We start from the raw sequence: 26,300 nt of genomic DNA on the forward strand, positions 1-26,300 counted from the left end.
TATACTATAAATATTACTAACTTTTGCAACAGTGAACTAAATATTTTGACCAACAGGGGAAAACAATAATATATATAAAATTCCCTGGCCGAACATTTCAATTAACAGACAACTTCTTTATTAGAGAAATTCGAGATACATTGCATTTCGCTGCCAATCGAATTACACTAAAATATATTTTCTTTCTATCTCTCTCTTCGTTTTGCTTATTTATTTATGTGGTGCATGGTTTTGCATATAAATTTTGCAGCTATCTTTGCGGAAGCCGTATATTTTATTTTCAACTTTTATGGGCGGCAACGATACCTGCATCATAAATCACAATTAACACTGCTGCTTTCTAATGGCCGGCTTTTAATTTAGCTGTGGGCCCAAAGGCAAACACCCGCCCACGTTTAGCCCCACGGATGGCGTTTCTAATGTCATCTTTTAAATAAACACCCAACCGAGGACGCAGCAGCAGCAGACGCAGTCCTCTGATTTAGTTAAACATTTAGTCAGCAGCTAATTATGAATAATTAATTGGCACACAGTGAGTCTGCTCAGTATTTCATCCGGCTTGCTGGCTCAACTCCAACTTAATGTGGCCCAAGCTGGCTACAAGTGTGTGCGCTGCTGGTCGTCGCCAGCGGCTTTCATAAATAATTTAACACCCGACTTTAGACCCGCTTACCGCTCCCCCCGCTGCTCGGCCACGCCCACATACATACGCCTACCGCCGAAACCCCTCGGATTTGCCAATTTGCAGTTGAGATTCTGTTTCTGTTGCTGTTGCTGTTTACTAATTTGCAACGCGTCGAGATGGGGCTCTTTTCAATTAGGCGAATCTGCTCACGCTTCCCATTGCTCTCAGCTTATTTCGCTGCATAATTCCCTCTTTTTGGCCCATCCAGTTTCCAGTTTGCCACCGAGTCACGTTGGCCGTAGATTAGAGGTGTTAATTACAGCAACGATGGATGCAAAGTGTAATTAAGCGTAACGCTATTAAGTGTGGCCACATATGTATGTGCTAAATACTGCCAAGCTGATCCTTTGTAACGAAATTATATAAAGTTTCCACTATAGCAAATAATGAAGTACTCAAAATGGAAATTTGTGACATTCTTCAAACTCAGTTTAAAGACTTAAAGATACTAGCAAGTAAAATAGGAAATAATATTAGCTTTATTTGGTTTAATCCATATTAATTAGATTTTCAAGCCACAATTTTATGGAAGCATCGCAACAGCAAACTGCGAATTACACAATATTTTCAATTATAAAACGTCAGACCGCAAACTCTATTATAGTTTCGTTTGACATTCTAAAAATAAAGTGTCGTCAATTTGTCATTGCATAGTTGATAAACGAAATATGAGAGAGAACCAACATAAAAGTTGAAGTGGCCAAATTTTCAAATTTTTTTTAAATTGGTATTACATATTTTTTGTTTATTCATCGCACTCCATTTCGGAAAAGAGCAAACATTTGTCACTTAATCAGCTCGAAAAGCGGGCCAAATTAGACGGTCATCCGTCATTGGCATATGTCAAACTTTGCAGAATCAAAGTCAATTTAATTTTGAGAGCGGTATCGAGCGCTCCTGATTGATGGTCGCAATTGCACAAGACTGACCACAAAGTGGGAGCCAAAGGATGCGGAGTGGATAGGTGGTAGGTGGCTGATTGGTTGGGTGGGCGAAGAATGTACTCGTTAAGTGCAGCAAACACCGCACATTACGCCGATTTGTTGCAGGCAACGTAACAACGAAATGGAACCCGAAACCGGCACACACACAGAGACACACACAGAGAGAGACACTGGGACACACACAGGGACCAACTTATGTGGAGTCCTGCAAGCCATGATTGATGGACGAGCCTGGGCTTGTGTTGGAACCACAGAAACCACCGTGCGTGACAAGCTTCTGCCCGCAATTTCCCTTCATGCCGCTCCTGCCACCCCGCTCCTCTCCTCTCCTCTCCGTGCTGTTCCGTTCTGTTTCGTTTCGTTTTCGTCCTGTCGGCCGTTCGGGTGTCGTAGACAAAATGTTGCATACCTCCAGGCGCATACATTTCACCTTAATGTTTGGTCAGGACGCATGTACGTTGGCATCGTGGGGCGGTTGCTTCTGGTGGCTCTGGTTCCTCTGCTGCCTGGAGCGCCTTTCAGCAAAACTTTGCCATAGATCGCAGGTGTCCAGCGGAGAAAGTTTTACTTTACATCGCCTGAAATGAATTTCAGTTCACTTCACTCGCAAACTTCTTCCGCATAATTCTTGGCGCTTCGCAATTTATTTGTGGCTGCTGGCTGCTTTTTTCCTCGTTCCCCGTTCATGCAATGTGTGGCGTATAAATAATGCAGAATGAGACACACTGGGCTACGGAATGTGGGGAAACGCTTTGGAGCGCATTTCAAGCGGAAAATTATGTTACTTTTGTGGCTGTTTGGTTTCGGGGCTGCTTGTTCGCTATGTTCCGCATATATCTTTATGGCATTTCATATTTTACTGCCGCTCGCTGGCGGTTTATGGCCACCTGCCACGCCCCCTTCTCCTTGCGCTTTATTATGCGCTGTAAATTTCTCCCGCGGCAGCGAATGCATTTTGCCCTCTCTAATCTTTGTTGCACTGGAGTAAAGTACTTTGCAAACATAAAACACAATAACTCCATATAGCCGTCATTCTTTATTTCCAATTAAATCAGTAAATTTACGGCCATTTACTTACTTCGCTTACATATATGGGCAATCAATTGCGAAAGGGCCGTAAATCAACCGAAATATTCATAATTTTCTTGTACTTTTTTAGGGCTTTCGATTTGTGCTCTGCGATACCAAGCCACATAAATTGCTTGCTGTCAATAATTCATTTCATTTTTATTTTCTAGAAACACTTAGCAGCTATCTAGATCTACTAATGTGTTTTGATTACATTCAGATATTTGGTCTACAAATATTAAGTACTAAAAATAATGCTCGCTATTTATTATAACAATTTCATTAGTGTTTCAATTCTATTCTTACAATAAATAAACCCCTTTTTATTCGCTATTCCCTCAACCCACCGCTGATTCCTATGAGAATGCACTATCATCGCTGGTAAAGGGATGAAAAGTTTGCCGAATCATTGGATTTTCCAGCTCGAGGCGATCTGTTTTCTTCCAGTTCTCGTTAATTCTCCATTGACGGTGCACAACTTTTCAGCTTTTTGGCTGGCTGCCCCGCAAAATGGCTTTCTTGCACAAAAAAAAAAAAGTCGGACAAGAATGAAAACTGCGACAAAAGGAGCACAAACTTTGATTAAGCTAGCGAAATGAAACTCAGTTGAACGTGGAAAGCGCGTACAAATGGAAAATCCTGTTTGGCATTTTTCCCCAATGCCCCATTACGCGGGTAAAACACTCATGCGGCATTAGATGCGATTTCCAAAACGGCAGTTGGGAAAACGCTCGAGTTTCCATCGAGCGGAAAGCTGCTAAGAAATGCTTTAGGATTTCCCACTGGCCGGGAAAATGTCGGAATTGCTTTTCGTACGTTTAAACTCTAAAATGGCTGCGCATGCAAATTAATTGCCAGTACGTACGCACAATGAAAACAGCAGGAAGTGAGTGTGGAAACTGCTGCTTTCGCCTGTGGTTTTGGCCACCTCTGGCTTGTGGCCCAACCTTTGTTTGTTTGTGCCGCTGGAGGGCCACGCCCACATGGCAACCATCGCCGCCCGGCGGTCCACTGAATTGGATTAGCGGCTTATTCAATTTCATTTAAATGCAAAACATTTCGAACAAAAGGTGTTCGGTCAGCGAGACAAACTTTGAGAGCAAAAGTTTAATCAATTTGTGGTTCTCTTTCTCTGAAGTTTCTTGCTGCTAAATGCCAGGATATTCGTCTCCATATTAATTCTTTCTGAAGGGTTAATACCAGGATATTTGTCTCCATATTTGTTCTTTCTGAGGGCTAATATAATTGAAGTACATTTCGTATTGTAAATATATCTCACTTAAAAAGCTTGCAAAAATACCAACAATATAGCGAGCAATTTCCACGGTTCTCCGATATCTCGAATAGCTCTGTTTATGTCGGAAAATTTTTTATTTTCCTCCAGCTAAACATAAAATTCTGCACAGTTTTTCGCACCGAGAACTTTCGCACATTTTTCAAGTTTGCAGTGAGAACACCACCCCGAAAACCAATTGCCCCCTCCCCAAGTGAAAATAAACCGACGCTATATGGACTACAATAGCAACAACCATCAGTTGTGGAGAATAAATTACAGCGGCAAGCGGACTGTGTCCTGGAATATGACAAACACCTGCTGATTGCTTTATGACTACGCAGTTTCCACTCACCTTTCTCCGCCTTTCTTCGCCTTTCTCCGCCTTTCTCCAGCGTCTTGGCAGCTATTTATGAGAGCTTTTCGCTCTTATATTCCTTTTTCGCTTTGCATACAGCAAGGATCTCCTTCTGTTCCCGCTTTCCCAGCTTTCCCTGCTGCCTTCTCTGTTGTTGTTGACACTTTTAATGCTGATTAATGGCTGCGAACGTTGCATGCCACATATAAATGAATTGTAATGTGGCAGTGCCATGAAACTGGTAGGGGAAAACCGTCTGAACCGAGGAAGTCCTGAGTTGACGGCACTCATCTACCATGAGTTATGATTATTGGCTCTAATTGTATGTTTGGTTTGCGATACAAAGGGACGAAATAGCCTTGGGGCAAAAAGATATAACTAGGAATGACCTACCGCACTGTAACTGAACATTATGGCGTAAATGTTTGATAAAGTAATTTGATCGTTTATAAACAATTATATATAATGTCTTTTCTTGCAAAGAATATATATAGACTGCATGTGTGCTTCAAATGTGTACACCGTTATAAATATCTTCGAGGACAACATCTGTGTCAACTCTTAGTTGCAGCTTAGAATGCCCAGAATGTCTGAGTCTCAAAGGAAATTCTAACGCAGGAGTATATGCCATCGAGTGGCACTATGCGGTGGCAACTGCATTAGCTGCGGCACGCGTTTCACTCGCCACAAAAGTCAATTCCGAGCGGAATTTTGTGGCAGACACAAGTGCATCAAGCCCCAGCTACAATGATCAACCAAACATCCAATTAACTTCCCCAAGAAATTCCCGAACTGCTGGCTCTTCGCTCCTCCGCCACAGCACATTCAAGCAGAGGAGCAGCAGAAGCCAATTAAGCAGTTGTCTAATGAGAAAGCCCTGCCAACGAAGGCCACGCCCTCCAACTACGAGCTGCAATTACCGCCCCCTCGTTGCTGCCTTCGCATTCCCCCGCCATTATCTACCGTTGATTACCCCAATGATTGAACAATTGGCCCGAGGGACAAGATGGCTGTAATGTTGGCCGTAAAGATGACGACCGCCCCTCCATCGGCATTGTCATTTTGCATTAGAGTTCGCTTCGTTTTCCATCGTTCATTGTGGACTTAATGTAGAGGACTCTTGAAAAAATGGGCACATTCAAGCTTTCTATTAATCACCAAATGCAGAGTAATATGTATGGGAACTGAGTTATTAAAAATATAACAAATTTCTTCTTGACTTGAGCCATCTAAGCATATTTAAGCTAGTATCTTTTGCTTTTATATCTCTGTTGCCATGCTTATTCCGAAACATCTGGATCTGCCCTCGCGCTGCGCGCCTGGCATTTCAAATATATTTATGGCATTATTTGTACAATATTATTGCTTTCCTTGCTGTTTCTGCTTTTGTTGCCTTTGTTGTTCTGGCAGCGACTGTCAGCTTTTTGCTGCTGTTAATAAAAACAGAAATTATGAACACATGTAACGAGGGGAGGCGATGCGAGATGATGGGGCCTCTTCGCTCCTGAATTGTCCTGGAAAATGCCGATGCTTTGGCGTTTCCATTTTTTTTATTGCGCGCATTTTCCCCATTGACACATGGGGGCAAAGTAAAAAAAACCGACGGCTGCCGTGTGTTCTAGCATCGGCATCCGCACTCGCATCCGCATTCACATCCGCATCCGCTCTCACATCAGCGATGGCAGCACACATTATTGACATAACTACAAACAATTTATGGGCAAACAACGGTTACGTCTCGTTACCCCCGCCGACTGTTGCCTGCCATCGAGGTCGTAATTGAATTTTGCTGCAAGCTGCCGAGCCGCGTCGCGCGGCGCCACAATTTTTGCTGCCACTTTCCCGCTGCACGGCGATTGCATTTTTGACAGCCCACAGTTCGCGGCTTAAATAATAAATGAAATGACTTAATACCGTATTAAAGCATTGGCCCCGTGTCCCCGATCCAATGAATCATGCACGTCCTTCTGCAAATCCCACGGCCTTCTATGCTAACATTCTATATATAGCTATACATGAACATACATATATATGGCGGAAAGGTCGAAATGTTTTTGCTCCTCCGACTGTCTGGGGAATTCTCTTGGCCCGTTTCCTCCACTTTCTTTTTTGGTGGAAAAGTGCCAGAATACATGATGTGTAGTGGTCGAGATCCTAACTGCGGGAATGTATGCGATGGCAGATGACGAAGGATGTCTTATACTGTTTTAATAAATTATAACCTCACAAGTCCGATAAATGATGTCCTTCATAAAGTTTCTAATATTTATTTTTATTTCTTTGCAGGTAAGTGTTTTTGAATGGAATTCATTTCCCTCTATTTATGCTGAGTAAGTTTTGAGATCGCAATGAACCAAAGTTATAAGTGCATAATTGTTAGTGAGCAACTATCTACAACCTAAGCTCCACAAACTTTGTGCTTAATCAAACTTTAAACTTGAATGTACTACCAAACGACATCATGCGATTCCCCTATCAGAGAACTGCATGGGTAGCCTTTTTTGCCACCTTAATCACACTCAACAAATTTGGGTATCGGGTGCCACTCACGCCGTCACGCGGTACTTGCAAACCCGCTCAAATATTCGGTGTCTGCAGCACCCTGGTGCGCCACCCGAATCAATGCGGCACTCTAGTAGCGGTACCGATCACACTCGCCACTCATAACGAAGAGTAGAGAAGGCAAACATGCAGAAAAAGGCAAGTGCCCAAAAAGGGATGAGTGGCAAAAACACTCATTTATTTCTCGGAAACACCCGGGTGTCTCGCCAAACACCCGGGTGTCTGGTGGACACTCGAGTGCCTGTGGTAGCATAATTCCTGAAAAACGAAATATATTATGCCCAAAATCTGAAGATCGTCTCCTTTTTTTGCATTCTTTTTACAGAAATTTAAACAACGCAAAATATACTTTTCGTTGTATATATTATATTATTTGCTTTGTTAAAATTTGTAATATTTGCTTCTATAAATGTATAATTTTATAAAAAGAATAATAAATAAAATTGTATAATAAAAAAAAACAAACGAAAAAACAATAGAAATATAATAGTGTTAATTAAGTTATAAAATATATAATATATTTTTTAATAATATATAAGTTGGTTTTTTGTTAAGACATTAGATACATCAAAGCGCAAAAACATGTGCACGACCTTTTTCTTGGGTGTTCCCTTTCACCCTTCATTTCTGAACCGTCTCGCTTCCACCCATACAATTTATGCATACAGAAAAGTACTGCGGCGATCGTTGCTTGCGCGTCACTCACCCTAACTTTGTTGCACAGCAGACACCCGGGTTTTTGTGCAAGTAGCAAAGACACCCGGTGCAAACACCCGGTGTTGTCTTGCTGAAAATAGAGTGTCTACAAACACCCGGGTGCTGAAATACCCGGTGTTTACCGGGTGCACTTAGGGTGCCGGTGGCTTGCTGCAGTTCTCTGTCCCCTATTTCCCTATTTTCCCCCTCACCCCCCGTGCAGAACTTAGATGAGCTTTTTATGGGCAATTCCCCAAAGCCTTTTGCATATTTCCCGCCTCGCCTGGCAAATCTCTTGGTCATGGTCGTTCCACGGCGCTGTCCCTTCCTGTTTGCCCAGCATCCTTTCTTCACGCCAGCCCTCAATCCTTTAGGTCCTGCATTTTTTTAATTTGTTAAATTGTGTCTGGCTGGGAGAGATGAGCGCAGTGAATGGAAGGGGCAAAGTTGCTGGCGGACAATGGAAGAGCGAACAAGAGGTTGGTGATTTTAATTTTAAGTGCAAGGCATGACTTTTGCCAGTCACTGTGACTGCAAATGTGACTGCAAATGTGACTGCCAATGTGACTGCGACTGTCGGGGCAGCTTCAGCGTGTCCGTTCGTCCCCGTTTTCATTTGCGAAATTAAATTTTGCATACGTAATGGTGGACAGTCACGTCGAGAGCCTTTTGTCGGTAACTGTACTCGACCAGGACCTCTCCCTCACCCATACACACACATACTCACACTTAACAGAGCCATGCATTCATGCATGGAAGAGTGTCAGTCGGTTATTAGGAGCAGCTGAAATGGCAAGACGTTCCGCCTCCGTCTGAGTTTCATGAGTGCGCCATGTTCCGTTCCTGTAATTAAAACAACTTTTCCCCGGCGATGGCGTCTCCTTGGATACTTTTTGCACATGAAATGTGCGCCATAAAATCTCTGGCTATCTTCCTGCATCATTGTCCATAACAACGAGACAGCGTCTCCCTCCAAACACGTATGTTTTCTGGGCGGTGGTAGGTGGTATTACGATCACACTGAGAAAAATCACTAGAAATCTCTGCTCCATACATATATGTATACTTTTATGCTACCAACTGCTCTCAGCATTGATCACTTCTAATTGTGCCTAGGAATTCATTCCACCAATGATAAGGATGTCTCGATTCATTTTGGCTCAGTGTAGTCACACACATACTCGTATACACAACAGATTCGAGCACATGTGTGTGCTCCATGATGGCCATTTGGGCTTCATGGCCCATGGATAAAATCGCTTTGTTTCCGCCGCACCCAGGTGCTTCAGCGCCAATGTGGGCTTAAAATTAAATTATTGGTTTATTTATGCAGCATAATGGTCATCAAATCGAGATTGTGATTGCAGATAAGGCGAGGGAATTGCTTTCCACGGCGGGGACGTTAAAATGCCGACGCACGCATGACTTGGAAAAAACCAAAACGCAAAAATCTTAAACAAACATTGCTTTGTCTATTTAGTTGGGCCACGCAAAAATGTTGAAAAAAGAATATAGAATTTGCATATTTATTTACACTCATAAATATTTGCGTTGTTTGATTGATCAGTGGAAATGTATTCATTACCTTACAAACACTTGACTGAATTTACAATTCATATGTGTACTACGAGCTCTGAAGCTACAATGATATAAATTAAAACATGGTAGTGTTATACAAAATTATAAGATTATTTTTCATGTTTCCATAGTGTTGAGTAATTGTTCTAAAAAGTTAAACAAAAGTTACAAAATTATAAGATTATTTTTCATGTTTCCATAGTGTTGAGTAATTGTTCTAAAAAGTTAAAACAATTTACAAGAAGATGTTTAACCAAAGGCCAACAACTAATACCCAGTGCTTTGCACTTCAGCTAGAATTTGACAATTGAAAAACTAATTTACTAGAGGTCTTTTGTCAACGTTTTTTTGGTGTCCTTTAGATGCCGGCACTTGCAGCACTTGGTGCCATGTGCCACCCCAACTTCCCATCCTGCGTGACCACGCGGCACTCATTAAGCTACCGCGACAGGACTTAACCTGCTGCCGTTTACCAACACTGGCTGCGGGGAAAAACCGCAGCTAGAAGTATCGACAACGACAATGAAAAAACAGCAGCCACAGAAGACGATGGCGGAAAGGGAAGGGAGGAAAAGGGAAGGAGAAAAGTTTCGCAACAAATGTCCAAAAGCCACTTAACGGCGAATTAGAGCGCAACAACAACAAGAATTGCAACTGGGTGAGAGAGCGAGTTGAGAGCAGCGACAACTAACTAACAAAAAAGTACAGTTAACGCTAAAAGGATACGGCAAACTTTTCAAGCGTGCAGAGCAACAGCTTTGTATCCTCGTTTGCAATTGACCATTGGGTGAAAACCGCAGGACGTCAGAAATGATGGCCACCCCCTTACCCCTACCCTCTCCACGCAACTAAAGTACCACCCCCTTTCGAGCAGTGTTCTGTGGCTGGGAAGTACAGTTGTGTGCGCAGTTAATTGATGATGTCCCATCAAACTGTAACAACTTTCGGCTTCGGGCCAAACAAATTGTAACCTAGTTTTCGGCGGATATTGGCCTGACTGACACACAACTCACACACACTTTTGCTAACCAAAACGAGGGACAGAATTAATTGTCGCTGCGGAGAATTTGCATTTAAAAGAGCAGCACGCTGGGCAGCTAAAAATTGCATAACAAAGTGCGGGGAACCATCATCATTTAGCTTGCAAATTGCTTTTCAGCTCTGGACGTGCCGTCCACCCACACACCCCCACCCATCCTTCGAAATCCTTCGACATCCTCGCAGGCAATTTGTCAGGGTAGCCATGCAATGCTCATCCTTTTTTTTCGTGGCGGGTTTTTGATGGTTTAGGAGGTCGGGCAAAAAGCAGTGCGCAAAGTTTAATTAAGTTTTGCGTGCCGATTAAATGTGTATAAATATTAATAAACAAAGTGCGTGACTCACGAGGCGGAATTTGTGGAGCGAAGTGTCTGAAAGGAGATTGGTGGTTAAGGATATGCTGCGGAAGTGGCGGGTGCTAAGCCCCGAATAACCAACTTGGCTTTCTGTGCTTCTGGGCTTCAGGCCTCATTAAACTCAACTTAAACTATCAATCACGGCGTTTTCGCTGACTTGGCCATCTTTTTTTCCGCTTCCATTAATCAGTCAGCGACAGGCAGTGTACATAAAGCCAAAAATCAACTTCATATTGTTTGATAGTCTACTAAGGCTTTAGCCATTTGTCATTATTTGTTGATTGTTAAATCTTTTTCTTTGAGCTTAATCTGTGTGAGTTATATCACTAGCTAATACCCATATATTTAGTTTTTTGTAGTTTCTTGAAAGAACTCGTAGTACTTATGTGCATATATGGTACAATTTGACATCCTTTCGTTGAAGAAAAGCTCACTATATACGTTCTTTGAAGCGAAAATGTTTAAAAATTATATGAGTAAAATTTTCTTAAATTTCTGTGATTTTCATGTGTTAAAGATGTCGCAGTTAGGGGAACCGAAATGAGATTCATTTTAAACTGTTCCCCACAGTACTTATATGACATGTGTGGCAAAGACACAGAATGAGTGGAGAGTGGAGGCCAAATCTGGTTGCAGCAGCAAAACTGGCTTTGCTCGAAACTGGCAAATCAAATATGCAAATACACATAACAACCGAAACGGGGACAACAAATACACTTGGCTAACCATTTTTGCATCAAACACACACGTGTTTTGTGGAGTGGAGTGGCATGTGTATTTGGGTGCTGGATGGAGGCAGAGAGCTTCCTTCCACGCCGCTCGACAAGTTTTTGATAGCAGGAAATTTGCAATTTCTGGCATTAAATTTCCGCCTCGGCATTCACTTCATCAGCAGATGAGCATTATGCATTTGCATTAGCCGCCTTTCCCTCGCCAAGTGTACGTACATATCTAGAAGCCATGCGATTTGTAATTATCGAAGTGAGCCCAGGTATTATGTACTTAAGATCTCTTAGAATCGAATCGAATCCCCATCCCCTTCCACCACAAACTTCCCCCCTAGAAATGTGCGTGCCGGGAATGGTAAACAAGCAAACAGCTCTCAAATATACACAGATATATACACATGTGCTTAGCGTTTCTGTTTCAGTGTTTTCGATTTCTGCACACTTTGAGTTAAGTCGGCTTGTGGTCGTGCGACTGGGAGGTGGAAAATGCAAAATATTGCTTTATTCCACACTCGACTTAAGTCTGTCTTCTCCAGTCGGCACATGAAATACGTGCCAGTTGAGCTTAGCCTGTTTCCATTTACCATTTACCATTTTACCATTTGCCATTGATTTCTGTTTTCGCAGTGCCCTGAATCGAATTTCACCTGGAAAATTGCGTGGAGCAGTGGGCGCAATTTAAGTGAAATTGCATGTCAATTTTCAATTTGAACAATTTTGCCAAATTTGAGAGGGTTTTATTTCAATCATTATTTATTTACTTTTCGCCAGTTAGTAACTTTACGAATGACCCAATTATAAAATCTTAGGTAAGATCAAATGACTTCCTTTAGGCTTTTGCATTATTGAATTAAATTAATTAAAATTGATGAGTTTCAAGTCATCTGTAAGTTAAGAAAGTTGCATAAAATTCGGAATCTGAGACGAAACTGTACAATGTCTCTTTAAAGTTACCTTTTCTCTGCTCACCACAGGGAATGTATTTTCCATCGATGTTGACTTTTATCCTTTTATTTATGCATATTCGCCAAGGTTGAGCCAGTTATTTGTCAGTGCGCCCATTCAGAGTGGCTTTTCGCATAAATATCCTTGCGGACCGCACTTGTCACACGTCATTTGATTTGCTACTTTTGAAATGAACAAAAACGGGCTACAATTCCATGGCCTAACCTGGGGCAAACTTTGACAAACACTTGACGACGACGACGTTGAGAACTCTGAATCGAGAACTGTGAAGAGCTCGGTGGCACAAGTGTTTTTTGCACAATTTCTTTTCAATTCAACGAAAGTGGACCGGCCGAGCCCTTTCCAGCCAGCCAGCCATTCCCATGCCCAGTCCAACCATGCCTAGTCCTCCCATGCTAAACATCCTTTTTTTCTCATGCTGCTTTTTGTTTTTAAGGCTTTCATCCTCGTCATCGTGCTCGGCGTAGTTTTCTATGCATAGAACTTGCGGCTTTTGCCCGCTCAGGCTATGGACCCCGACCTCCGGAATCCCACGGATCCTAGAATCCTAGAATCCGGTGGCAGAATGTGGGGCACGACGGTGTGGAGAAGATTTTGTCTTTTAGCCTGATTTGTTATTCATGAAAAGGCAGTGGTGGCTGAGGCTGAGACTGAGGCTGAGACTGAGGCTGATTCTGAGCCTGGGGCCAAAAGAATGCCAGCGAGCCCAGGAAATGGTTAAGAAAATGCCGAGCACACTTTTGTGGTGGGCCAAAAATGAAGACGAGAGGGGCTCGGATGTCGGCTAGTGCATAATAAAGCTGTTTGTTAGTGGAGCAAATGCAAAGGGAAAGGAAGAAACTGATGCCCCTTATTGAGTGGACCAGGTAGGGGGCATTCTTTTCGGCCCAACGATTAGCGTTTTGTGCATTTCGGTGTCAGATTGGTTTAGGCGAAACCGAGGAAAATGCCATGCTCACTTTCTTGCCAATTGTGAGTGCAAACAATGACCCAGTTAGTCAAACATCTGCTAACAGTTGTTCATTCTTGACTTGGCGTTTAGCAATTCACTGCACAATTCGTTGTTTTGTGATTCTGATTGAGTTCTTGCTACCTTTGCAGAGCAGTCGTGACTTGCAGTTCGCTTAAAGCGTTCTACTCAGTATTCTACTAAAGTCCAAGCTGTGGTTTTAAATATTTAAGTTCAATCTGTGGTTTTAAATATTTAAGTTCAATCTATGGCTTTTAAATATTTTAGACTGGGCCATTAATCTGCATGTAGATTAATGCTGATTTGAATGCACTAAGAGCATACAAGAGCGCTGTCCATCACATGTTTACACAGGTTTTATTATAGCTCAGCACCACAACCATGGTATGTGCACACCTGGCAGAAACCTCCTATTTCACTCCATCTTGGGTATGCAAATCTCGCCCACAGCTTACCTAATAAAATGCATCCACATCCATTTAGCGTGTAACAGCGGCGCATTTGCATATCCCACATGCAATTTATTTATGCTAAATAGAACAACAAATAACGACAGCGGCATTTTATGCATATATTTCTGAGCTGTAAGCACCTGAGAACTATGCAATGGGCAGCTTTATAATGCGCATTAAAATGCAATTAGCTGAATGAGTGCAGGAGCATGGTGGCTTACAAATACCAAAACAGGCACGTACATATATACATACATACTTATACACATATGCACATATGTAAATATGTATGTATGGAAGGAAGACCCTCAAAGTTTTGTCTGCTGGGTTTTAAGTGCCATTTGCGTTTCTTCGGCGCTGGCATTCTGTTTTTCTTGCTGTGGCGCTTAAAAGTGTGCTAAATTTAGCAGAAGGCCGCGACACACACACACCCTTATTTGTATATGAACGTGTGTGTTTGTGTGAGAGGGTGAAATGAGCTAGAAATTAGTTTATGGCGAAGGTCGTGCGAAGAAACACTTTCTAAATATGAGTGTATGAAAACTAGCCGAGGACATGAATATTCTATTTCTATGATGAGACTCAAAAATGAAATTATTTTCATTTAGTTCTACAAGTGCTAAAGATTCTAGTACAAAAGCACACAAGGAATTTCGTTTGCAGTCCAAAAGCCAATGTAAAATTAGAGTATAGGAATTTCAACCCTGTAACTTATGTGTATTCCCCATTCATATACATAATTGGAATGTAATACAATGGCTACCTGATGGAAGGGCAGAGCGCCAGGAATGTTTCCGGATATCCCGCACCCCGTTCGTGGTGTGTAAACAATTATAATAGGCTTCAAATGAAATTTTAAGCTTTTCATTTCTGGCACATGCGTGGCAAAGATAAACAATGTGTGCCAAGCGAATTGAACCGAGGGGCTGGGACTCAGATAGAGGAAAACACAAGCAGATGCAAATTGACATGTGGCTGACGCATTTGTGTACCCAAGCTGAATATGAAATGTATGTGGGAGTTGTGACCGTGTTTGGGGGCTTTTTTTGGGCTCTGGGTTGAGGTGAGCTCTGGGCTTTCGGAAAGGCAGGCAATTCTAATTTCTAAGCTGCTGGATCTACGCTATCTGCTTTCGCATACGAGCGGCATCGATGAATAATGCTTTTTGTAGCATGCTTTCGGGCGCTCAAGATTGCGTGTGATTACGTATACGCACAGTGGCATTTGCGTGTGCTTGTGGTTGTCATAAATCAACATTTACATCGTGTTTATGTTTTTTTGTGCAGCTGGCAGACCGGAAAAGGTAGAAAACTTTCAAAGGTAAACGACTGCTTGGTTGGTTTCTCGCTCAAAAGGGCAGGAATACCAAATGTTGCGTTCGCATTTAATTATAGATTGTGCGTGTGTCTCTCATTCCGACGAGCCTAAATTGATGTGGGTTAGCTAGACCCTAAAATCGACATTTTTGCTGGGAGATATACAACACAAATTACTTCATTAATCGAAATCATCAGCATGAATTTAACGTGCATTTAATTTCGGTTCACTGCCAATCAGAAAACGGTGGCTGGTTTTCTGTCAATTAGGCTTTAATTCCCATTCCCTCAGAGAATATTTGTACATCTAACACAAAATTAAACGCATTGCGTAATTTAAATAGCCTTTTTTTATTGCATATACTTTCACCCCATTTCGTTTTATTCTATTGTGTAAATTAATAATTAATTCCTCCTAATGCACACATCCGCCGATTTCCATTATTGTTTAATTTTCATCATCTTTCCTGCTGCCCTTCGTTCGGATTTCATTGTTACTCATTGTTACGCCACAAAACATCAATCGTCTAACCCTAAAAGCAAAATGTTGTCAGCGACTCTGCGATAAAGTCGGGAAGTGCGTCCCAATGACTTTTCACTCCCGGCTCCTGCAATTATTCAGTTCTGAGCATCATTCCGCTCGGGAAATATGTACATGTGAAAGTGGAATGGGGAATGGGAAATGGGAGGCATTTCAATTAGGACATAAAAGCCCAGCGTGGTCCACATGGCCATGTGGTTTTGTGGTTAGTAAAAGGGGCTCCAGACCTGATGGGGAACGACTATGGTATTGCGGTGGACATATTAAATTAACGGCTGCTGAATTAGTTTTCAATGTGTTCGCCGCTGAATGGCTGTTTGAGAGGCAATCAACGTGTGTTTGCAGAGACATGGATGGATGTTCGGTAAAGGCACTCAAATTAAATGCAGATGACGAATAAAAGTTTTTATGTCCCTGTGGCATTTTGTCTACTTCTACTTACATTCCCATTACCTACTTGGGTTATGAGAAAAGTTCTCCAAAACAAGGGAAACTCATCACTGATGCTAATGATGTCATGCACTTGTGGGTCAGAGCAGCCCGAAGGTAAAAGGAAAACTCAAGAGCGAAACTCTAGACTATTTCTTGGCTTCTACCAAAAGTTAGAGAAGCCCCTATGATGGCGATAAATTTTAATTGCTTCTACTCCATTTTCATTTTTGCGTCTTTTTGATCTTTGATTAGTATGTACACCAGAAATTCCAGGGGTCCCCATGTCATTGTTAAATGCCCTTTTCAATCCGCTTTGATACGCTCTCATTAAAAATGCATGTTCAGCAACACGCTTACTAAAAGGGTTTAATGATAAGAGCCAGGCCGGAGTCTATGTAACCTTGGGTCGGCAGAAGGCCCCGGATCCCTAGGTATTTTCCAAATTTACTTTTCGGCTGCCAAATATCCAACGTCATCATAACAACTTTGTTTACTGCGCTTCGACCTGGCCTTGACTGCCGCCGAGTCGAATCTCGAACCCCAGAAAACCCTTGGCCTTTGTTTACCCTCAAAAAAGAGCAGAGAAAACAGAAAAAAACAGAAAACCTACAAGAATATTTCCTAAGCTCAGTGGATTTTCATTTTTGCTTTTCTCCAAGTGTGTCTGTGTGTATGTGTGTTTTGAGTTTCCCCGGTTGCACGGACTGAAACCGCAAAGTCATAAGCCCATTAGCCAGGACGAATAGGAAGGATAATGGGGGGAGGGGGGAGGCAAAGCAGTAGGCAGGGGGCATTGTTTTAGGCAGTCCTTCATGGGACATACGAGTATATCCCCAACCGCTGGCATGACATTGCCTTTTGCTCTGTTGATGCGGAAAATGAGCAAGGAAATAGGGAAAATCCAGAGCACTGGCATGAGGATAACGACAACGGTGTAGCAAGGACATCGCTGCCGACGACATGGTCTTGTTAAGTTAAATTATGCATGCATGCCACGCCCACTATTACACGAGGGGCGGAGCCCACCTGCACACCTCGGCATGCGATAATTGAGATCCAGGCAGGAGGCATCAGGGAAACGGGGTTGTTCGGAACAATCAGCACTATTGATGGCAAACATCTCAACACCTCGCCACATGCCACATTCCGCATGCAATGCAAATTATTTGATTTAATCGAACAAACACGACATCAAAGTAACCCCACAATGTTTTGAAGAACTTTGCGGTCAAGTGAAACACTCAAATAAATTTCACTATAATGCCCTCGCAGTGGAAAGGGAAGTTTAGAGGCGAGGAACAGCTGCAGGATTTGGTCAAGAAGCCAAAAGAAAACATTTTTCCGATAAATAAAGCCACAAATGGCTGCCGCTTCTGAAATTTGCAATTTGTTTGCCGGAAAGTGCAGAAAGCAGCCAAGGCAAATGGTCAATCAATGTATTTATTTACTGGGATTAGGGATGGGGAAAAGTGCCCGAGGCATTTTCCTTTTTTCTGATCAAATAAGATTTCCCCAGCACAAAGGCAACCATTTCTATGAAGTGTTGTATCCAATCGAACTGAATCGAAACTAAAGTCTAAGCTGTTTTAAATAACTAAATACTTTGCTTTTTAGAAATGAAGTATTAAAATATTTGTTCTTGTTCATTCATTTAGTACGGTTACTAAATGGGATTAACTTAATATGCACTTTACAAAAGTATGCTAAATGCTCAGGAATTTTCTACAGGAAAGTTTCCACAGCTGGAGCAAGCATAATTTCTGCTCATTTAATTTGAGAACTTCCCAAAAAGTCTTATTAACAAGAAAACAATGAAGTAGATTTTCCAGTTGAGAGACTTACCAAAAAAAAGTTCAAAGTAAGAGGCGGGAAGATGCGAAACTAACAAATTGAAATGCAAAACTCATTCCCAGTCGACTGTCTCTCAAACTGTCTATTTCTTGGCTGCCAAGCCAAGTGCCTTCAGGCTCCCTTCTGCTCCTCGCAAACACTTCCTTTAAATAAATAAATTCTTGCAAATATTGCAAAATAAAAAAGAAATTGGAAGCGAAAAGAAAAGAAAAGAAAAGAACGAAATGTTTTGTCTTGAGAAGCAGCAAGGAAAGCGAAATAAAATAGATAAACACACGAAGGGAAAGGAGACAGGCAGTGAGACAGCGCGAATAAAGTAAGGGACTAATGCAAACGACCGGGCCACCATTTTTATGGCCCAAAGGATAAGCGTATTACAACAAAAATAAAAACAACAATGTCCAAATTTATATGCGAATATTTTGGCGAGCGACGAAGGAGGCGAAAGGAGCTTTTGAAATGTTAGTTTCCTTGGCGCGTGCAAACTGTTCAAACATTTTAATGTCCATCTGCGTGTGGATTAACATAAAATCTGCTGTCCTCTGCCATGATAACCTTTCCGATTCCAAACCTTTTCCCCTCCAAAAGTGGGGTGTTTACAAGTTTATGTCCGCTTTGCTGTAAGTGCGGATGGAAGTCCCTTTTTGTATTTTATACCTTTAAGATGTCTTGATTTCTAACAAAGACCAGCCTCACCAGGAGCTTACACATTTTACGAGCTTTAAAGGACGAGATTACCAAATTAAATTGTTGGAGCTCAGTAAAGTTGTATAGTAAAGGTGAGGGAAGTGGGACAATATATATAAGCTGCTCTTTAAGGTTTTGAGTAAACTGTGCAGTGAGTTTTAAGTAATATTGTCGAGTACTAAAACGATATAAGATTTGAGTAAAAGTACTTTTAAATAGTTTTCTTTAACTTGCTTATATACTTTTTACTGGATCTAACTCATAAACTTTTTTCTTTACAGAATGCGCTCGTTCATCGAGGAGAACGAGAAGAACGATCCGTTGATCAATGCGCCGGATAAGAAGAACAATCCGTGGGCCGAAAAGGGCAAATGCGTTATTATGTAATATTATCGTAAACCACAGAAATACCGCCATAACTATGATAACCAGCCAAACAATAATAATGCAACCCACTCCACGACTCATACCACAACAACAACAACAGCAACAAGAACATCAGCAACTAGAAGCGAATCCAATCCATATACCTGTGAGGCACAGTCCCAGCATAGCCAGCAATTAGATGCCCCTAGGCGATGTAGCAGCCAAGTTTCGGGGCGGGATTCGGGGGAATCCCCGGATCTGGTGCCGGTAGAGATGCAGCACTACAACAACAACTACTACTACTACTACAACTACAACTTGAGCTACGAGCCGCCAGACGATCGGTCGCTGGGCGGCGGGGGGAAGCGGAGCGTGCGACGTCTGCAGCAACTGGTGCGAAGGACGCGGCACGAGCTGCAGCAATGGCCGCTGCTGATGCAGCTGCTCCTGTTCGTGCTTTGGCTGAATGCCAAGTTCTGGCAGCTGGTCAACGAGCAGGTGACCTACCGCCGCAGGAGGTGGCACTGAGGGGCGAAGGACGAGCGGTCCGGGTGTTGCTTGGTATGAGTTCGATCTAGGCTTAAGTTGTGAAAATTATGCCCACACTCTTACAATCTCATCTCAATAAAAATAATCAAAATTCGCTGCGTAGTGGAAGCAGCGAACTTCAGCCAAAGCTTCTGTGTGAACTTAGCCTCCCGACAAACAGAGAAAACAGAGAAAAGCAGAGAAACCTGAGAAAAACATCCTGAAAAACACCCAGAAAAACAACGAGTACGGTACGGCACAGCAGTAGCTTGTGCTACTCGTTACTTCATCACGAACTCGATTCATCATCGTGCGCTCCTCATCGTTGTCGATCTATCGTCGTTCCTCTCTCGTCGTTTTACGCTCGTCTCTTTTACTTCTCTACAACTCTACTCGCTCGTTCATCCCTCTTCGTTCTTTCTAGCTATCGTTCCTAGTCGTTTTTGCATGCCATACATTCTTCTTAGTAGTTTCTGTTTTATATCGCTATGTATTTCTTTGCACACATCATCATCGACATCGCATTCCATCATCCAATCCCAACCGAACCAAACTGAAACCAAAACCGAACCAAAACCAAACCAAAAACAAAACACAGTAGTCGACAACGCTAATTCAATCATATCAGTACCAGTATCAGTCATAAACAAGAAGATGGGCACGCGCCTTGATAAATGTAACCCACCCATCATCAGTAGAGTCAACAAGAAGCCTTAGAAACGCCCTCGAATCCCATGCGAAACCAAGAGATATACCAACTTTTATAAAAGGTTTCTCCTGCAAAGCTTGTCTTAGAAACTACCCCCTAAACGGATAATTGATCGAAATAGATAATACTTTGTTTAGAGAAAACTTTTTCACCATTCAAATGAATGCGATTAGGATCAAGGGCTAACTCTTTAAGTAGATTCGTATTTTGAGTAGCGCTTTTTTATTTGGTAGCCAGGCAAACGCTAACCAAACAGAAATTCAATTGTTTTACTTAATTAAACATATGGAATATACGAATATATGGATATTATAATTTTATATACAACATACTTATAGTTATGTATATGCTAGGCAAACGAGCTATTTAAAGGCAGACGCTGTAGTTACTCGAGGATGATAATATTATATTTAGTTTTAACAAATATGTTTACGATCAACTAGCGGAACATTATTATATACGCAGACAACATACACAAACACTGAAAAACCATATAAGAACAACTAACTATTGAAGAAGACCCCAAAAACATTTTTATGGATCATAGTTGAGCCAGCTTAGTGAAAACTTTAGAGAGATCCACAAAAGTCAGCTGAAACTTTATATGTTATATGCGTAACGCGGAATGGACTTGACAAAACAAAACGAACAAGAGTAAACTATATTATATTAATAACTATTATATACAATATTTAACGGGCGAGCCCCAGTGGCGGTTCCAAAAAAAACAAGGCGCTGTTCAGCTGTTTGAAAAAAGTCATAAGAATATCTAGCAAAGACGATTTTATGAGTTTACGTTAATAAAATACTAAGTTCCGCTTACCGCGATGATTTTCATTAATAAGTTAAACATATGTTTTCACCATTAAGATGAACAAGAAGATGAAGAGAAAAAGACAACAATCAAAACACTGAAACACAATACATTCAACCCTACACATACTTCAAATTAGTGAAACGACAAACTGAGGTTACAAAAAAAGAATATATGAAACAGAATCTTAATGAAAACACTTCAATTATGTAGCGACTAAAATGAACACATTAAATGATAATGTTAAGTTGAAGAACAATGTAGCAAATTGATCAGTGAGCGTAAAATTAATTATAAGTAAGTCGCGCAAAAGTCTACAGCAACTCCAATTACAACAAGCAGAAAAGTAAACTTACAAATAAGAAGCAGATGCAGATGAAAGCCAACTTAAGGCGCAAATTCCGAGAAAACAAATGGATGAAAAGAGACGTTCCGAGGAGAGAAGTTCCGCAGAGAATAAGATGCATCAGAACACAGTAGCTTACGAAATAGGAGTAAGTCGTAAGGAATTCAAGTCAAGGAGCCCAAGTTGCAACAACGAACCTTTTGGGCGACAGAACGATGTGGAAATGGAACACGATTAGGATTACAAACAGCACAAAGTAGCAATCCGCTACGTCGAGATCGAACATCAGAGCATCCGAGGGCTAAACAGAGTGTATCCAACCCGAAAAAACACAGAAGCTGCATCCCAAAATTGAGCAGAATAAACACACAAAACTAAAATAAGGTATTGGTGGTTACAAAACAAACAAATATAAAACGATATATTATATACTCATACGACGAATTGGCATATAGCGAAGTAAATGAAATGATTTAGTGAAGTATAATCAAAAGGCTTGAAGGCTGGCCATGACTCAACAGCGTGGCCAGATTTCACAGACAGTTGGAACGCCATGGGATGTGAAACAATCAGTGTGGCCAGACCTCACTTGCATGCTTCATATCCCCCAGGTGTCTACGTCTGCTTGGAAGTTCAAATCAAAGCAAGAAGTTCAAGTTAAATAAATATATAAATGTATAGTCTTGTACGCAAGAGCAGCTCAGTTTTGTGCCCCAAACTCAGTTGAGACTGACGTTTTTTAGCCAGTTTCAGTTAGGTTCCACGCGGAATCGTACATGCGTTCAAGAGAGCACTAAGCACGCTGAGTAGCCGAGCACGGAGTCCCGGCAAAACGGGTGTGAGGGTGTCACCAAAATTGAACAAGTGTCGCCGACCAGATAAGGATAAGTTCTTGAGAAGTTTCCTTCGATTAGATAACATACGATTTTCCGACAGTTTCGACTGGGTATGGGGCAGAGACAGAGCTCGTTCGAAAGGTGTTCTCACACTTTGTCAGTATTTAATCGAAAATCGTTAAATAATCGCATTAGAATTAGTCAGAAAAATGCAAGTCATAGAAAAATTAATGTTGAGGGTCATTTGTGAAAGGATAGACGGAATGATGGAAATGTTCAGCAGAGGATAAATTTAGTAATTTTTCCAGCAAGTTTAGGCATTATCATATGCACCTATATAAATGTTAAACATAAATTTAACTATTGAAATCTTAATATATATATATATATGCAAGAGAAATATTACACCAACAGTTACTGGAAGTTAAATGAATCGACGCGAACTCAATTACTGAATCTAGCAGATAAGTGAAGACAGTTGACAATTGCACAGGGGCGGAAGTACAGTATGTGCCAAAAGCTGCGATAACCGCGTGCTGCCTTGAGCAGAGCATTAGCGATGTCAGGCCAAAGTCGAACTAGGTAAATACAAATACAAAGAACACGATTGTTGATTGTCGTGTAGGCGCTAAGTTGACGTTACAGTTCATTGAAAGTGTTTAAATTATATATGGACAAACCAGTATATTATCGATTAAAGATTAACTCAATATTTACGATACGCCTTATGGCCAATATTACTATGTGTATTTATTAAATGTGTGTACTATTTACCAGTGAAAAAAAACAAAATTATTGTTACAATTTAGGGTATTAAGTGACGTTATTACTAAGATATATGGACATATAGATTACGATTCTAAAACTTATATGATATGATTGATTCTTAAACTTGTCGAATTGCGAACTCAGACAAACAAAATCACGGTGCCGAATTACAACCAAGGCGAAACCAGAAACCAAATCAAACCAAACAAAACAATTATAATTTAGACAAAAAGAAAAAAAAGAAGAAAACAAAACCAAAGCTAAAACTAGTTAGTAAGAGAATTTTAACGCAACCATGCAAAAACAAACCACACGAATAGGTGAGAGAAAGGAGTACACCGGAAGAAAACAAACACGAAACTCAAATAGTATGATATAACGAACATGTATTTAGCTGTTAAAAACATCTACTAAAGAAACCACAGTAAGCAAGAGGCAAAAGAGCTAAATTGACGTAAAACCAAAATAAAAAACCAACCATAAGTATGATTATCATTAAAGGAACTTCTCTAAATAAAAGTAAACTTTGAAAATCCTTAGCGGAGAACAACTACCCTCTCTATAAAAAAAACAAAAACTACAAAAATGTCGATTGTGTTTTATTTCCCCCAATTTCCCGTCAGCCGATGAAGCTTTCCCGACCGTGCTAAGATCCTTCCCCGACTTGTTGATGTTGATGATGATGATAATTGTGCTTTAATGATGATGCTGTTGATGCCTTGTGCTTCCCTATTCCTTTGCCATGCTTTGCTTTGTCTAAGTTCCATACTTATCGTATTCAGTTGGTATTATTTCGTATATCTGCTTTTTGGCCTGTATATATAATTGCGCTTGAGCTTCGTTGTTGAGCAAATTTAAATGTATTTCTCCAGATTAACCTCGACTTCACAAAAAAGACTGCCAAAAAAGTTTGGGCTAAACCTGATTCCAGCATTCCGGTCCTGACAATTGCTCTTGGCGTAAGTATAAAAGGATATCACGGAATAAAGAGCAGCCGGCGACAGTTTCTTAAACTGCATCTGTTGTTGCCAACTTTTGCTTCTTACTAGTTTGCCAGCTTGCCAGTTTGCCAGCATGCTGGATAAGCATAAAACTTTCAGCCGGGCCAAGTTCCCCTTTTGAGTTTCATCAAGTTGCTCAATTGGTGCAGAACATGTCTCAAGTAATTAGCAAACGGTGCGTATGCGTAATGGATTATCCATTCATTTCAGTCTTTACATAAAATCCGTTTTTATGGGGGAATTAAATTTAAACTCCTAAAAGACGTCGACTAAATAACTCATGATGAGGAGGGATCAAATAACGTTTTGGCTGAGCAAATCAATCGGCAGCCAATGACCAGCAAAGCCTGGCATCTAAATTCGCTTAGAAAGTGGATTGGAATTTGCCACTTGCCTTTGTCTGCCAGATAACAATGAGTCATGCGGCTGATTATCCGGAATTGTTTCGAACTCAATGGGTTTTGTAAATGTGTATTGTGTCAGATGCTGCTAAATTAAATAAAGCTTAAATTAAACACTGAGTACTTTTGAGTTTACTTTTACTGTATCGTTGGCACTAAAGTTTCCTTACAGATTTAAATTCAGTGTGTATTTTCCCTTTAAATGTTTGGATATGACCGCCTTGAGTGACTGACTGATATTGCGCACAAGTGGCTGTCAAATATCTCCATATTTAGACACATTTCATATGCAAATTGAACTGGCTACCTTGCGGACCGAAAAAAACGCAAAAATGTCGAATTTATATGCCAATTGCTGGAGTGCGAAATTAATGCCACACAGGAGCTAAAGGGAAAAGTCCAACGGAGACTCGGAAGTGTTTAAATTACCATGAAGCGATAAAAAAGGACAGAAGGCCAAAACGGGAAGATATCCTTCTCTCTCCCTTCGTTCAGCATTCTGGGTATTTATGGCCCATCTCTGGTTTATCAAGTATTTATTTCCCACTCTTGTAAGGAGCCCGGTATGCGGTCTTTTCCAAGCAGATTGCGAACCCTTTCCCAGCTGGATACAAGTTCAGTGGGTGGTGCCGAACGATATTGAGCAGCGTTCGATTTGGTTGCCAGTTTGGTGTAGCAGCGTTCAATGTAAAGGATTTTCGAGGCCGGCTTAACACATTCAAATTTATCCCCAAGGCGCAGAGCAAACAGAAAATTTGTCAAATTTATTTCACATACTTGGTTGAATAATCAAATTAGCATTTCAATGCCCCAGAATGCACCGACAATTGCTGAAACACAATGGCCGGCCAGTGGATGAATATGAAAATGCGATTCCCCTGGCAGCGATTATAAATTGGCTTTGTGCATGCAAATCAGTTCAGTTCGATATTTTACGCTGTTTGACAATGACTTAAATGTGATTAATAACTGTGTGTGTGAAATTGACTGATTTAGCGATAATTAAAGCGCAAAACTGCAGTTCGTAGACTTTAAGTTGGATGAAAATCCTCTATTCACTCTCTCGACCAATTTGCTATTTTCTGTTTGCAATGTGAGCGACTGAGTGTCGCCATTTTCTACGCCATTTGTGCTGTCCCTAGGATTTTGCACCCCTCTGCAGTGCTCATTAAATGCAATTTCTAATGCAATTGACATGACTTGTTCTGCTGCGGCCTTGGGTTTCGTTGACTTTCGCTTCTGTTTGATTATGAAAATGGTTTTCGGTCTGCGGCGATGCTGGTTTTTAATGAGACCCCATACCCCATACCCCATACACCATACCCCATGATATGGCCGGAATATCGTCAAGGCCTGTCCTGCTATCCTAATTAACATGTCAGCTGGGGAATGCTTATCAAGCATACGCAGCGTATGCCAGTGGAAGCTCTATCTCTGTCTGTGTTTTTCCACCTCGGGGGGATCGCTCAGGTGAGCGAACAGGAGCCGCTAAGGCAGTCAACGAACTGTCAGCACTGGGATTTATCAGTGCTCGGAAAAAGCGGGAAAGTGCTGGGAAATCTCACCGTGGGGAAAGCCAACTGTTTGACAGTCTGGCTTAGTTAACGCCCGGCTGTCCTTTTTCCCCTTCTGTCCAACTGACGGACGCACTGGTGACAAGCTGTAACCTAAAGAGCACTCGGAACACCTCCAAAAAAAAACCACATGGCTTGATTTATATTTTATTTAAAAAGCAACAGCAAAATTATCAGGATTTACTTTCGGCTACTGTATTCGTGGGGCTCTGTATGTTTTCCCGCTGGTTTGGCTTGCATAAAGTTTGTTTAACGTTTATCTTGCGGTCGCTTTGCGCTTTTTCCATGGCCGGCGAAAGTTTCCTTTTGGGCGGTGGTCTGGTGATAAAACAGCAAAAAGGAGGCCACCAGGAAGCTGGATTTAAACATGAATAATGAAAGGAGCTGTAAATTGGCCGAGGACCCGACCACTGAAAGGTCACAACCCCTTGGAATTAATCAGAAATGTAAAATCAC

At 41.4% G+C, this 26,300-nt stretch overlaps 2 protein-coding genes across 2 annotated transcripts in view; both read left to right on the top strand.

Annotated features, from left to right (window-relative positions):
• The window catches only part of LOC122618027 (guanine nucleotide-binding protein subunit gamma-e), a 35,481-nt gene extending 16,566 nt beyond the window's left edge, over window positions 1-18,915 (top strand). Inside the window, exon 3 of the mRNA XM_043794147.1 lies at window positions 18,783-18,915. Within this exon, the coding sequence (XP_043650082.1) occupies window positions 18,783-18,888 (106 nt within the window). The 3' untranslated portion in view covers window positions 18,889-18,915. The remainder of the gene's footprint in view (window positions 1-18,782) is intronic.
• Window positions 18,916-19,119: 204 nt separating this feature from the next.
• On the top strand, window positions 19,120-23,418 carry LOC122618020. Its single transcript, XM_043794143.1, has one exon. It carries the CDS (start codon window positions 19,141-19,143, stop codon window positions 19,393-19,395), a length of 255 nt encoding a protein of 84 aa, XP_043650078.1. The 5' UTR covers window positions 19,120-19,140; the 3' UTR covers window positions 19,396-23,418.
• The last annotated feature ends 2,882 nt before the right edge of the window (window positions 23,419-26,300 follow it).

Source organism: Drosophila teissieri, chromosome 2L, assembly GCF_016746235.2.
Source record: "Drosophila teissieri strain GT53w chromosome 2L, Prin_Dtei_1.1, whole genome shotgun sequence".
Lineage (NCBI taxonomy): Eukaryota > Metazoa > Arthropoda > Insecta > Diptera > Drosophilidae > Drosophila > Drosophila teissieri.